At 44.2% G+C, this 13,551-nt stretch overlaps 2 protein-coding genes across 3 annotated transcripts in view; both read left to right on the top strand.

Annotated features, from left to right (window-relative positions):
• Positions 1-11,270, top strand: part of SFMBT1 (Scm like with four mbt domains 1) — a 41,550-nt gene extending 30,280 nt beyond the window's left edge. The window contains exons 15-20 of the mRNA XM_085302528.1: positions 949-1,058; positions 2,663-2,838; positions 3,611-3,789; positions 3,975-4,220; positions 4,880-5,008; positions 5,635-11,270. Coding sequence (XP_085158654.1) covers positions 949-1,058; positions 2,663-2,838; positions 3,611-3,789; positions 3,975-4,220; positions 4,880-5,008; positions 5,635-5,775 — 981 coding nt within the window. The 3' untranslated portion in view covers positions 5,776-11,270. The remainder of the gene's footprint in view (positions 1-948; positions 1,059-2,662; positions 2,839-3,610; positions 3,790-3,974; positions 4,221-4,879; positions 5,009-5,634) is intronic.
• A 1,924-nt stretch (positions 11,271-13,194) lies between these two features.
• Positions 13,195-13,551, top strand: part of STIMATE (STIM activating enhancer) — a 36,671-nt gene continuing 36,314 nt past the window's right edge. For both annotated transcript variants that reach the window (XM_085302532.1, XM_085302531.1), the window contains exon 1: positions 13,195-13,437. In XM_085302532.1, coding sequence (XP_085158658.1) covers positions 13,254-13,437 — 184 coding nt within the window. In that variant the 5' untranslated portion in view covers positions 13,195-13,253. The remainder of the gene's footprint in view (positions 13,438-13,551) is intronic.

Raw genomic sequence — 13,551 nt, 5'->3', positions numbered from 1 at the left:
TTTCCATGCTCTGGTATAAGCTTGATTTGAGCTTTGCAGCACTCAAAAAGAGCAAGTGTGAAGTTCTCTGGCAGCTTCATTTAATCTTCAGGAAGGCTTTCCTTCTTCACCAGCTGAAGCATAATGCACAAGTCCTGTGGATGTACAGATGCTGAATATTGCTAAAAGTTGAACCCCATATGCTTAGTTGTAATCATTCCGATAATGACTATAATCACATGCGCAAATCCCACAGTGAGTTTGTTACTTGCATTATATTTAATACTCTTCACTGGAGTTGTAGAGCTCTGGACCCCTGCATTAGTAGGACTGAAGCTGTGGGGTTGTGCACAAATTGGGAATGATTTGGGATAAGTGTATATTAAAAATAAAAAATACATTTTGAATGCAAATTTTGTCCTATCCCTCACCAAATTCACAACTTATTTTACAGTAATAGAAGAATTCTGATTTTATTATACTATTATACTACATTACGATGGTTCATGAAAGTAAAACAGAAGAGAGCTTAACATTTTGGAGTATGATTTTTATAGCAAGCAATGGGTTTGTAGACGGCAAAATCCTGCAGCAGTAGTTCGCGTGTTAAACAGTCTGTAAGATAATAACTCAGATTTACTCAAGGTTATGCAAGTTTTGCAGTATCCTGCCCAGCAGTTTAATTTAGTGGAATGTAATACAGGGGCAATGATGAGGAATTGCTGGGTGCACTCATGTCTCTGCAGTCAAATTCAGAGGGTTTGGGAAGGCCCTAGGTGTTGTCTGTTCTCACTTTTCATTTTGGCAGTATTGGGTAGTATCTGTAATCCTGCTATGAATGAGTGCTTTGATGTTGGCTATTTCAGGTGAATAGAAGTAATTTCGTATTCCACCCTAGTGCTTTAAAAAAGATTTATTGTACAAATAACCTAAGCACATTTTCTCTTCTTTCCCCTCGCACCCCCTTAGGTTCTCACTCTGTTGATCAACGCAGCTTACAAACCCAGCCGTGTCCTTCGAGAACTTCAGCTGGATGAAGAGGCTGCATGGCATGGGCATGGAGAGACCCTAAAAGCCAAGTAAATTCTTGTCCTGTTTCTCATTCAGTTGATCCCAATAGTAATGTTGTCTGCAGCCCGTGCTTTAACTTGTTACCTTTTCAGATAGGAGAAAAAAATGCCTACATATAAAGCATATGTCCTTTAGGAACATCTGGTGAAATGCATCTGATTTTAATACTCCTTAAGATGTCAGATGTGCTCTGATATGGATATTGGTGAAATATGAACAGCGTGGTACTAGTATAAGGGCATATCCACTAGCAGGCTTGCAGGTGAGGCTTAAATTTAATTCAGTTGAAGATAATTTTCAGTGTTTAAAAGCAGAAGCATATACTTCTTAGGAAGCTTCTCAGACTTCCTTGAGCTTCCAATGCAGGTTTCAAAGTGGAAGAAGATTCCCCTGAAATTAAGTTTCAGCAAGGCTGAGATAAGCTGGCATGGAAGTCTCTTTCTGTCTAAAGAAAGAACAGTCTAAACATTCTGAAGTCCTACCTAGCTTTTCTGCGGACCCTTTTGGATAGGAGCCTCTTTGCAAGACCATTCTGTACCTGGGAAAAGATTGTGGTCATATTTGCAAAGACTTGATAAATCCAGATGTTCCTATATAGAGTGGTGTGTTTGCTTACTTGAGATTAATTTTTTTCCCCAGTGTGTGATAGCCCAGAGTTTACTGTGCTGTCTTGAGCAAACCAGTAATTCTTTTGTTGGATTAACTTCATGTGCAAAATGACACCTTTCCATGCATCAAAATATTACCCTGTATTTGGATTTGGATGATGGGAAGATCATAAGAAAACTTAATGTAAATAAAAGACATAGCTGAAGAGTAAAGGGAAAAAAAATCTTTCATTTGGTTTTACTGAAATTGCTGTGTACATTCTTCTAGCACAATAGTGAGATCAGAGCTCCTTGGACAATGAGAACGTAGCTGGCTTGGTTTGTTTTTCAAGTGTGTTAGCTGGAAATTTTGAGGCCTGAGACATCCTTAATAGATACCAGCACTAGCCAGTAGCTGTGCTGGGAGAACAGAAATGATGCATGACTCAAGCAGACATTTCACAGTGCTGCTTTGTTAGTGTCATTGCAAGGCTAATGGACAAAAAGAAAATGCCACTTCTTTCCCCAAGAACCATATGTGGAGTCATGGCGAGTGACTGTCCTGACAAATAGTTCAGCAATTAGATGAAAGCTGATGGGGAACGTGACCGCTGTTCGTTTGTTTGCTATGTAAGCGCATAGTGAGCACGTAGCGTGTGCTTGTTAGAGCCTGTCAGCTTGTTACCTGTTATTAGCTGTTGTTTGGCCTCTGGCGTGGATTGGAGGTCTCGGTCTTAGGGAACAGCGCTTCACAGGACAAGTAGACACATCTGCAGTCCCATAAAGACTGATACTGCAGGCATCTCTTTTGTGCTAGCTTTTCCCTTTGCTTGAGAATCTGTTGAAAGAGATTTTTAAGGGAGGAAGACTACTTGTTTCCTGGAATTGTCAGTCCATAGACTTACTCACTGCTCAAGTTTTCCCTAAGTTTATCCTTAAAGTCACATTCTCACAGAGTTTTCAGTGAAGTACTTTTATCCTGGTGATCGGGGATTACTGGATTATGACTACATTTTCAACGTTAGGTACAAAGGGAAGAGTTACCGTGCAACTGTGGAAGTTGTGAGGACAGCAGACCGAGTGGCGGATTTCTGCAGAAAAACCTGCATCAAACTGGAATGTTGTCCAAACCTCTTTGGTCCTCAGATGGTGCTGGATAAGTGCTCAGAGAACTGCTCCGTCCTAACAAAGACTAAATACAGTGAGTAGACAGCTAATCTTGAATTGAGATGGGGCTTGGGGTTATTTTGTTTGGGGTTTGTTTTGGCTTTGGCTCCAGAAGGAATCCAAAGTGCGTTTCAAATTACATTGCTCTGCTTACATAAGGAGCAGCTGATGTGCTGCTGAGATAGGACTACAGAATATCAACGTACTTGTATGTACAGGTGAAACATCAAATTTTCTGTTAAATGGTAGAACAATTGAATAACTTGTGGTCATACGCTTAAAGCTTTTTCTCCTTAATGGAACTTCTGGGACAAGAACTGAATTTAATGTCATTTAAGTGGCATCATAGTTGCTTTTACCACTTTGTTCTGGAACGGAATAAAATATCGTGGGGGGAAGGGAGGGGATTGTTTTGTTTTTTTGCATCCAGGTTGAACCATTTGACATTGTCCAAAGAGACTTTGCACTGAGGCCATGTTTAAAAAAACTGCAAAACACTGTAAAAGACAATGTCAAGTTGGGCCATGTCTGTAGCTGTTAATTTTGGCACTTATTGTTTGAGACTTTTCACAGACAGAAGAAATAAATTCCTCTTCATAGGTAAAATAAAATTTAATAGCGTTTCTTTTTCCTCTTCTGCTTGGTCTAAGGAAGATGCAGACGTGCTCATCCTAAAGTTTTTCAGGATTGGGTTTTCTATTGGGAGGTACCCTGCTACTGATTTTCCAGTTTTGATCGCTTACAAACATACAAAGTGCCGTTGACAGTGTATTTCAATATGATGCTCCTTTCTTCTGTCCTGGTAGCACACTATTATGGAAAGCGGAAAAATAAGCGGATAGGTAGGCCACCAGGTGGCCACAGTAACCTGGAAGTAGCCATGAAGAAGCCAAATAAAAGACGGAAGAGACGAAAACACTTCTTTGTTCATAAGAAGAAACGTTCTTCTACTTCGGTGGATAACACTCCAGCTGGATCTCCCCAGGTACAGTGCTCTCAACTTTTACAGATATAATATGTGATCTTGGACTAGCTTAAATTAAAACCACAGATTTAGCGCCTTAAAGTCTCAGATTCCAGCTGACTAATGGGAGGCAATTGTAGTTTGTGTCCTAAACTTCCCATTTTTTGAAATTTTTCTTCTTTTTTTCTTTTTTCCTACCACTTTAGGGCAGTGGAGGAGAAGAGGAAGATGACCAGGATGAGATAGATGAAGAATCTCTGACTGAGGATAGTACCTCAGAGCAGCAGGATGAATTGCTTGAGGAGTCAGAAGTGTCAGAGAAGAAATCTCTGTCATCCTCTCCAACACAGAGTGAACTGTCTCATTCTCTGGCTCAGGACCGAGACAAGCGGAAGAGGAAGCTCAGGACCTTTTCCTTTTCTGATGATGAAAATAAACCTCCTTCGCCTAAGGTAATCCCAAAGATAAAATTAGGCCCGGGCTTGTGGAGTACTGAGAAAACACAAATATCTTGGGAGTAGAACCACCATATATGTGTTTTTGTAACATACTCCATTATCTCATAAAGGATGTTGCAAAGATAATACTGAATATAATTAAGAGTCATGATACAGTGAAATTACAGGTGAGGGGGAATTTATTCACTGTGAGAGTGACAGAGCACTGGAGCAGGTTGCCCAGAGAGGTGGTGGCATCTCCTCCTCTCGAGATATTCAAGGCCCGCCTGGGTGCAACCCTGTCTAACATGCTCTAGGTGACCCTGCTGAGCAGGGAGGTTGGACTAGGTGAACTCCAGAGGTCCCTTCCAACCTTACTGATTCTGTGATTCTGTGACTCTAATGGGCACTCCTCTTGGTTCAACTGTACTGTGGTGCGGACCAAATCCTAGTTTTAGATCCTTCCTTACTGGCCATAATGATGTAGCCTCCATCCCCAGCACAGTACTTTGTTGAGTATCTGTGCCAGTCAAGAAACATGTATAATTTTGAGCTCTCATTAGAGCTTTATTTGGCAATTGAATATTTTTAAGGATGGGGAAGCAGAGGGGAGCATTGTGCCATTGCAGAGGTAATGTTTTGGGGTTTCTTTTCATGGTGGATGACTTATCTAGGAAATAAAGATTGAAGTTGCTGAAAAGCTGCAGCTGGACAGTAACCCTCTGGAATGGAGCGTGTCTGATGTTGTACGATTCCTCAAATCTACTGACTGTGCCCCATTGGCAAGAATTTTCCTTGATCAGGTATGATTATGCATCTGTTAAGTTGTTAGGTCTGTTACTTTGCTGCTTATCTGCTGAGTGAATCACAAATGAATGTGGTTTTAATTATATAATAAGAGTTTTGAGAAGACAAACACATGCCCAATCTTCTGCGGTTTGGGGAAAAAGGGGTAAGGGAAGGGCCAGAATTTTTCAGGTTTCTTAAAATTCACTGGGGGAGGTTTCAGTCTGTGGGGTATCAGACTCCCAAGACTGGGTAGAGAATGCCTACAACCAAGCACCACAGAGGCAGCAGCTTGTTTTCTAGGAGGAGATAAAATTTTGCCACTTGTACTGACTTCTCGGAATGATAAGCATTTTCTGTTCTGCAGGCTAATTGCAGGTATCACCTGGTGTTGTGCCGCTACCCAAGCGAGCAATTTTGCGCTCAAGAAAGTATGACAAATAGAATACAAACATGAGTCAATTTTAATATCGTACTTGCATCTTGGTTAAAATTTGCCATAAAAAAACATGGTCTAACAAGACTGTGTTACTAAGATGGTGATGAGCATAGTTTGTGATAGATGTTACAGAAAATGTAATTTGCCTTTACAGAACTGAAGATGCAAGTCACTCTCCCTGATAATGCTTTTGTCGTCTTACAGGAAATCGATGGCCAGGCACTGCTGCTGCTCACTTTGCCCACCGTTCAGGAGTGTATGGACTTGAAACTTGGGCCAGCTATTAAACTTTGCCATCATATTGAGAGGGTGAAACTTGCCTTTTATCAGCAGTTTGCTAACTGAGGAGCAACCAAGTTGAAGAGGACCTTCGAAGCACAACTACAGCAACATGCTCCTTTCTCTCTGGCAGGGAAAGTCGAATGAAGCAAAACTGAGGCTCTGACGGCCTATGAGCATCTGTCAGCCTCAGCTTTTCACTTTAAGGAAAGGAAGACAACATCTGGAGCATAATACCAACACAAACACGGGGGCTGCTCTGCCAGCTGCCAGCTTGGGAACACAATAGTCTCTCGCTCTATGGTTCCCTTTTTTTTAATGTATTTTTTAATAATTACAGAAAAGCCTCCTCTGGTGGGAAATGACATTTCAGTAGTTCTGTTGGCACAGAACTTTAAAAGGAGCAACGGATCCCGTTTACGTTAGCATGCAGGCTGCCAGAAACAACCTTTCTCTGTTCCCGATGATTCGCAGAATCCCCTTGCCCTCCCTGTGGACGAACACGGCACTGGCTTTGGAATGTACTCCTTGCACATTCGTGTGTTAATGCTGAGGTGGTTTAATGAATTTGTTCATTGTCAGGACAACAATGTGACCACAGGGTTCTGAATGTACAGTATAGCAAGAGCGTGGTTTATTTTATTTCTTTTATTTTATTATTCTTTTTTTTTCTTTCTTTTTTTTACTACCTCTGTAGCCTGAACTGTAAAAGTGATGATCTAGAGAGGGAGGGAACTACTACTTCTGGCCAAATCATAGGTAGCTGCACAGCAGTTCTCTCTTCTGGAGGTATCTCAGAAGTTCAAACCAGTATCAGCCTGCAGAGCTGCTGTTCCAAAGCTTTAGCTGAAACCTGTGTCGACTTAATTTGGATGCTACCTTGTTCTCATATGTCAGAAATTTTAATTATTTTGCACTTCTCTTACAGATGAGCTGTAGGAAAAAAAGAAGGAAAGAGGAAGTGCCTCTGCATTTTCTATATTTTGGTTGTCGGATAAAATTTCTCTACGTTTTTTCTGGTAAATTGTGTGATGTTATTTCCTTTTCTTCACTGCAGTTAATTGGGCTGTGTACACAGAGCCTGTCAGCAGCTCTTTGCTTTGCTACCTGAACACCTGTTTGGAGTGTACGCTAAGAAAAATGCAATCGATAGTGCATTCTCATGCTGGAAACTATATTATGAGCATGAGTATCTTTTTTTTTTTTTAACTGTTTAGTGCTGCTCAGGATCAGACTGAAAAGGGGGATTTTTGTTTGTTTGCTTTTGTGTGCCTTTTCTGGGGGAGTGGGAAGGGAAGGAAAAGGGCCGGAGGAACATCTAGCTCCACCAGTAGACCCACCGCAGTGACGAATTGCTGATTTAAGTTTTCCAGGCGCTAAAACCCAGTCAGCTACTAGCTTTGGACCTGTACTTTACACTCTAAGTTATAGGGCTTACCTACTTTCTGTTAAAGTTGTGGGAAACTTGCATCAAGCTTAAAATCTGCTTCAAGTAAGCGTTAGGTTTCAAATGCTTTGCATTCATCTCCTCTGCTTATACTCTCAAGTATTCGCAGAGCGTGGGCTGGAGCTTTGTGTGTGCAGCTCGGAAGTATGCACGCCCGTGTCCCTTCTCCTAGCCGGATGTGTTTCTGCAAAAAGCCCCCTGGCACGCAAAGCCGTGTGGTCTAGAAAAGGTGCTCACTCTAGGAATCTCTTTAGGAAAGACATTTTGCTGGTTCCTGACGAGCAGCGGGCAGTCTGGTCAAATAGATTGATTCAAGCTCCTTTTAGGTCTGATAAAATTGGTCATTTTAATGCTGTGAGCTGTAGGATTCAGTGAGGAGGTACTCCAAAAGCCAAGAACTGGGTTTGCCCGTTCTGAGTGGCCACTTCTGCCACCTAGGTGTTGAAGGCAGCTACTGCCAGTGAAACTGTTCCTAGCGAGCAAAGCCGTTTTTGGTTTCCTTATGCTGTAAGCCTCTTGGAATAACTGCCTTGTCAAGGCAGGAATGCTAAAATACAAAGATTTGTTTTTCCATTCCAGAATGATGATGTAAATGCCAGACAAACTGCTTACTAGCTCAGTATTCTTGGATGAGGGAGGGGAAAGGAGTGTGTGACTAGACCGATTTTCCTCCTGGGTTTTAAGTAGAGTATGAAAGCATGGTTAAATTGAAATCAAAGTACCTCTTCCTTCCCTCTGTCCACCCCTACTCCAGACAGGTACCCCTAAAATGGACATTTTGGCTGTGTATGTTGTACTTAGGCCATCCTCTTGTACTCTGTTCTCCTGATGGCAATTGAGCGATAAGCCATGCAAAACATTTGAAAGAAACATTGTTGCTTTGCTGTCAGTCTTTTGTCTTGAGAAGTTTGACCAGCAGAGAACTGAAGAGCTGGAAGAGGAAGCTTTCGGATCACATTTGTCATTCTTCAAGGTTTTCCAGAATTCCTTTGCATTGCAAAGAAGCTCACTTCCAGCTGAACTGACCTGCGTAGCCTGGAGATGTTGTTTCCACCTTTCCCCATGGACAGATAGAGGCCTTCAAAGTAGGCGTCAGCAGAGAACAGAACTTAGAGGTTAATTGAGTGAACGTGTTAAGATGGTGCCTGGAGTTTTGAAAACAAATGTCACGCTCCTTGTAAATGAAGCACTCAGCAGTTTCAGAGGTTAGTTGGGGTACTTCCTGGTCACCTTCGGCATGTTTTATAGACTGGCTTTTTCTGCCTTGTTTTGGGAGGCACTGACAGTCTGGTCCCAATGGGATCTATTTTAGTTGAGATTTTCAAAAGGGATGTTTTCATTATTTGTGAAATGTTTTTATGCTGCACATTGATACTGTATACTCTGTTTCTTTGGGAAAAAAAATGCACTCTTTTATTGCTGGATTTAAAAGGGATAATTGGGGCTTTATCTTGATGGATGGTGTTTCTACTTGATTCCGTTTCAAGTTCTTCTTTCTGTGTGTGTGGCAGATGACTCAACCAGGCTTGTATCTGTTTATCTTGTACTCACATGACTTAAAAGGGACTCGTGTGCCGTTTTCGTTGCTCTGTTTGTTCAGATCTGAATTTTGGTCAGCTTAATGGCTGAAACTTGGCTTTAGCAGGAGCTGCTGTGATGTTGGTACTTAAACTGGGCTTCAGGGATTTGTGCTGTCCTCTGCCATGGCCACTCGCTTGAGAAAGCTGGAGTCCGGGAGGAAGGCAGTGGTGTCTTCCAAATGTTTTAGGTATCAGAAAAAGATCTCTTCAATGGGCCTCGTGTGCTGTTTAAATGGAGGGTAAAAGGAAATACTCCTCGGCTGACCTGTTGAGGATTTATGTTCTTGCTCATCTTATTTTTATATGCATTGTACAGTCTTGGTTTTGCACATCATAGCTTTAGAAACATGGTGGTGCCTTCCATGTGGCACTCATAGTGTGCTAAGCTTAGCCTCGTTGGGCGGGAAAATTTTGTTGCCAAGTTACTGTACTGTGCTCTCTGTACCAACACAAGGTGCTGTACCAACAGCAATAGTTGACCTCCAAAACTAAGATGCAAGGTTAATGTGCTTGAATGATTCCCTAATGCATAAACAGCTTGCAGTTTACTCTAAACTGAGAGGTAAAGGTGACCCTTCCAGAAGAGGAGAGGCACAATGCTGATCTTGGTGAATGAAGACTAGAGTTTCTGGTTTTGTTTTTCTAATGGTAAAATTTCTGAAAGATGCTCTCAGAGGAACAAAATAAAAGGCAAATTTATTTGTGGATGTTGTAGAACACCAGTGGTGTTTGCAGTCCCCCCCAGAGACTAATGGAAACAGTACGTACAGGGAGTTTGGGATGGCTGTTAAAATTATTCTCTCTTCTCACAGCTTTCAGCAGTGTTTTGCTGTTGCTTTACATTTTGCTAAAGTTCAGCCTTGATTCCACTACTGTTTTAAAGGAGTAGTTAGCAGGTCAGTCCACGGAAGTGTAAATATTATTTACAATTTTTTTGACTGAGCTCTCAGTTCTTCTGAGTAAAGTACAAAGATTTTGTACATGATTAGCAAAAGGCGAAGCGTCTCATGAGATTTTTGAATGTAATGGAAAAGGCTTCAAACTCTTAAGCCTGGATTGAGACCAGATCCCACTTATTTTGCTGTGGATGATACAAGCAAATCTGTTGCTAGGGAGAAGTTACTAGATGAGGTAGCCTTACCAGAAAGCCAAAAAATGCGATAATCCTACACAGAGCTGCTACTTCTCAACCAGGCCTACCACCTAGTGGCACACTGCTTGCTGCCTCCTGTGAGTTCAAATTACCGAAAGCAGCTAAGCGCAAGGACATGAGATCTTCCAGGAGACTTCAAATGTTGGCCGGAGGCTTCCTTTGAAAGGGACTGTGTGCTGCACCCGTGCTTTGGAGGGCTGCCTAGCTTCCCCCGTTGGTGCGCGTAGCCTTGTTTTCAAAGGCAGCCTTACGGGTGATGGGTTGGAATGGGACTTGGGTATGCCGGATACAACAGGCCTCTTCATGGTGATGTGTTTTTCTAAGTAATAATAATAATAAAAAAAAGTATATATGAAACCTAGCCAGCAAAAACAAGTAAAGATGACTGGGCCTTTGTCTCGGTGGTCATATCTAGCTTCTTCTGGGTTGCATCTCTTGTCCTGAAGTGCATCATGCAATAGAGATGGACTTTTTGATCGGAAACAAAGTTACTCTGTTAGTTGTGAAGCCAGCAGTGGTTTGCGCAGCACTGAGCCATGGAATCTAACAGGACTTGCTCTGACTGGCAAGCAAATTCAGAGGCAGTAGATCTCACTGCCTTGGCACAAACATGGGCCCGGAGCCTGTGGAAGCTCCCTAGCGTTGCACACTTCAAGGCAAAGAGACCTTCTGCTTGAGTGGTGGGGGCAAATCGCTGCAGGAAATGAGAGAGGAGAAAAAAAATGCAGGAATTAATAATGAAGTCCAGGAAAAAATGAATTCCTGCCTATTCTGAAAGTTGTTGAGCACCAGTTTCCAAGAAACCTCATAGAAATATATATATATATATATATTTTTTTTTTTTTACTCCCAGGGATGTCATGTTCCTCCTCTCTTCTTTCATTTTGTTTTTATTTCTGTTTAAATTTGATTTTTTTTTAAAAAAAGAAAAAACTATATAGACAATCAGAGGTCTTCTAGGAGACTCTATCCTAAAGGGTACTAGCTCTCCATGTGTGGGCCTCTTTCTTATACTAACTCATTGGAACTGATGCACTTTTCCTGTATTTTGCCTTTTTTAATTAGCTGCTTGTTCTTAAACAAAGATTTTAATGCATATTGTGTTGTGTTGCTTCTGCTTGTTTTATTTTTCTTTCTTTAAAATATATATATATATATATATATTTTACATATATATATGTATGTATATATGCAGTGAGACTGAAGTACTAAATGGGAAAGAAACATGCACAAGAAAATATGCCTATTAAGTCCCACCATTGTTTGAGAAGGTGTAACGATTTAATCAGAGGATTTTTTTAAAAAAAATATTTTGGATGGATATTTTGCCTGTTTTGTCTGTAAATAATGTATATAAGTTTGTGGTATATGACAGTTTTAAGTGGTTGTAAGAAAATTAAAAAAAAAAAGATCCTTAAACTGTTACTGGTGGTTTTTGTGTTAATACCTGAGTACTGCTGCTCTTCAGTGAGCAGTCTTTTGTTTTACAAAAGCGGGCAAAAACTGTATCGCGTGTCCCAGTACCTGCATAAAGCCTGGATGCAGAGCAAGCGGCAGCTCCTGCAGGAGCCGAGAAGAGAAACCGAGAGCCGGAGTCGTTTCCTCGACTCTGAACGTAAGGAGCTGTTCAGTGCCGGGACCGAACCTGGCAGTGCGGCTGCCGCCTCCGCGCGGCCTCGTGAACGTCTGCGCTACCTCGTCGAGTCGACGCTTAAGAAGCGAGTTGGCTCTGAGCGGCGCAGCGCGCCGCAGGACCGCTCGGAAGCGGCTCAGCCTTTGGAAGAACCCGTTTCCTTACCGTGAGGTTGGGGCGCTGTTTGTTCCTTGTCGCTTGTTTCTTGGCTACGCTTCAGTTGCCTTGAACTAAATTTATACGGCGCGCAGAAAATGCCCAGGCGTGGGATGAAACAACTCACTCCACACTATCTTTAAACATCTAGGAGTACGTAGGATTTAAGATGCGTCTTCCTTTGCTCGCCTTCGTGGAGCACGAGCTGCTGCTTGTCTGGCCGCAGGTTTTGGAGCGGCTCCTAGGAGCCCTGATGTGCTGGAACCCGTGAAGAAGAGCATTTGGGAAAGGTTCCGTTCTAAAGCGTGGAGTCCACGTGTGCAAGGGGGAGATGCCGCGAAGCAGCCGACTTTGGTCCTTCGCCTTTCTTCTGAATAAGTTTATCTGCGTTCCTGAGCAACCTCTTCTGATGCAGCTCAAAGCACGGCAGCGCTAACCTGATGTGCAGAGGCAGGGGACAGTGCACCTTGTCCACGCGCCCTGTAAGTTGGGGAATTGAGAGCATTTTTGTTTCTAGCTGCAAGTTCCAGTTGTTTACGGCACAGCCGAAATATTGGAGAAGGCGCTGCTCTGTGCTGCTGGTTGGCGTGTGGCATAGGTGGGTCTCCAGGACGGATGGAAATAACGTGATGTGAGCGATCACCGCTTTGCGTGCTGTGCTTAGTTTTCTGAAAGACGAGCATTTTGTACTTTCTGATCGGTACTTGAAGTGAATTCCTACTGAGATTTTACTTGTCTTTGCTTAAAGAAGTAAACATAACGCGGGCTGCTCCTGCGCTAAACCTAGGAACCGAAACTCGAAAGCAGTTCTGCATCGATGGAGATGGTATGGCTTGATGTCGGTGAAACGGGTCGGTCAGCATTTCCTAAATGAAAATGCTGGTCTGATATGTTCTAGCCATTATGCCCTTTGCTTCTCCTTTAAAAGAAGGAGCATCTTTTTACTAAGATCTAGCAAAAGATCTGGCTCGTTAAATTCTGATCCTCGTTTGATTTTCAAACCTGCCTCATTTGTGAGTTGGAGCTATATATGCACGTTTTTAACACTAAGATGGAGTGTATCTGTTAATGCTGCAGCAGTGGGCTTAGAAAGCGGGTGGAGGATGGAGACGATAGTATTTTGAGTCCGCTCAGAGTACTAGGCGTGTCTGTGAATTAAAGGAAAACCTAGGTACGAGCTGCCTGGCCACCTGCCAACTTTTATCTGCGAGCAGCAGCAGAAATTGCAGTGTTTTAATGCTACTGCAATGGCTGTTTTGACTGTGCTCTGCTCGCCTTCCTCCCACCCGGCAGTGTCGTCTGGGCTGCAGCAAGCTACGCCCGGGCCGCCGGGCCAGGGCCGGGACCCCGCCGAGGCCCCGCCCCCGCGCCGAGGCCCCGCCCCCGCCACCCCGAGCTCCGCCCCGGCCGAGGCCCCGCCCCCGGCACCCCGGGCCCCGCCCCCCGCAGAGGCCCCGCCCCCGCCTCGGGCGGGCCGCGGGGGCGGGGCCGCCCCGGCACAGGAAGCGGCGCGGGGGGCGCGGCGACGCCGCCGCCGCCATGCGCCGCTGAGGCGGGCGCCCGCGGAGCGTCGCCATGGGGGCGCCGCCGCCGCCGCCGCCCAACGGCAGCCTCGGCCTCACGGGCAGCCCCCCGCGGCCCGGCGGGGGGGCGGGCGGCGCGGCGGGCGACCGCGGCTGCGAGAACGGGGCGCTCATGGACAGCTTCGGCATCTTCCTGCAGGGGCTCCTGGGCGTCGTGGCCTTCAGCACCCTCATGCGTGAGTGGCCGCGGCCGGGTCGGGAGCGGGGAGACACGGGCAGGCCGCAGCCGCGCCCGTCAGAGCCCGCTGGGGCCGCGGCGGGGAAGCGGCTGGGGGGGGCGGTTTCCCCCG

The sequence above is a fragment of the Rhea americana genome, unplaced genomic scaffold, assembly GCF_003343005.1.
Source record: "Rhea americana isolate MKP2758 unplaced genomic scaffold, rheAme1 scaffold_19, whole genome shotgun sequence".
Lineage (NCBI taxonomy): Eukaryota > Metazoa > Chordata > Aves > Rheiformes > Rheidae > Rhea > Rhea americana.
The sequence above is the reverse complement of the archived record's forward strand: the minus strand, read 5'-3'. Positions and strand labels throughout refer to the sequence as shown.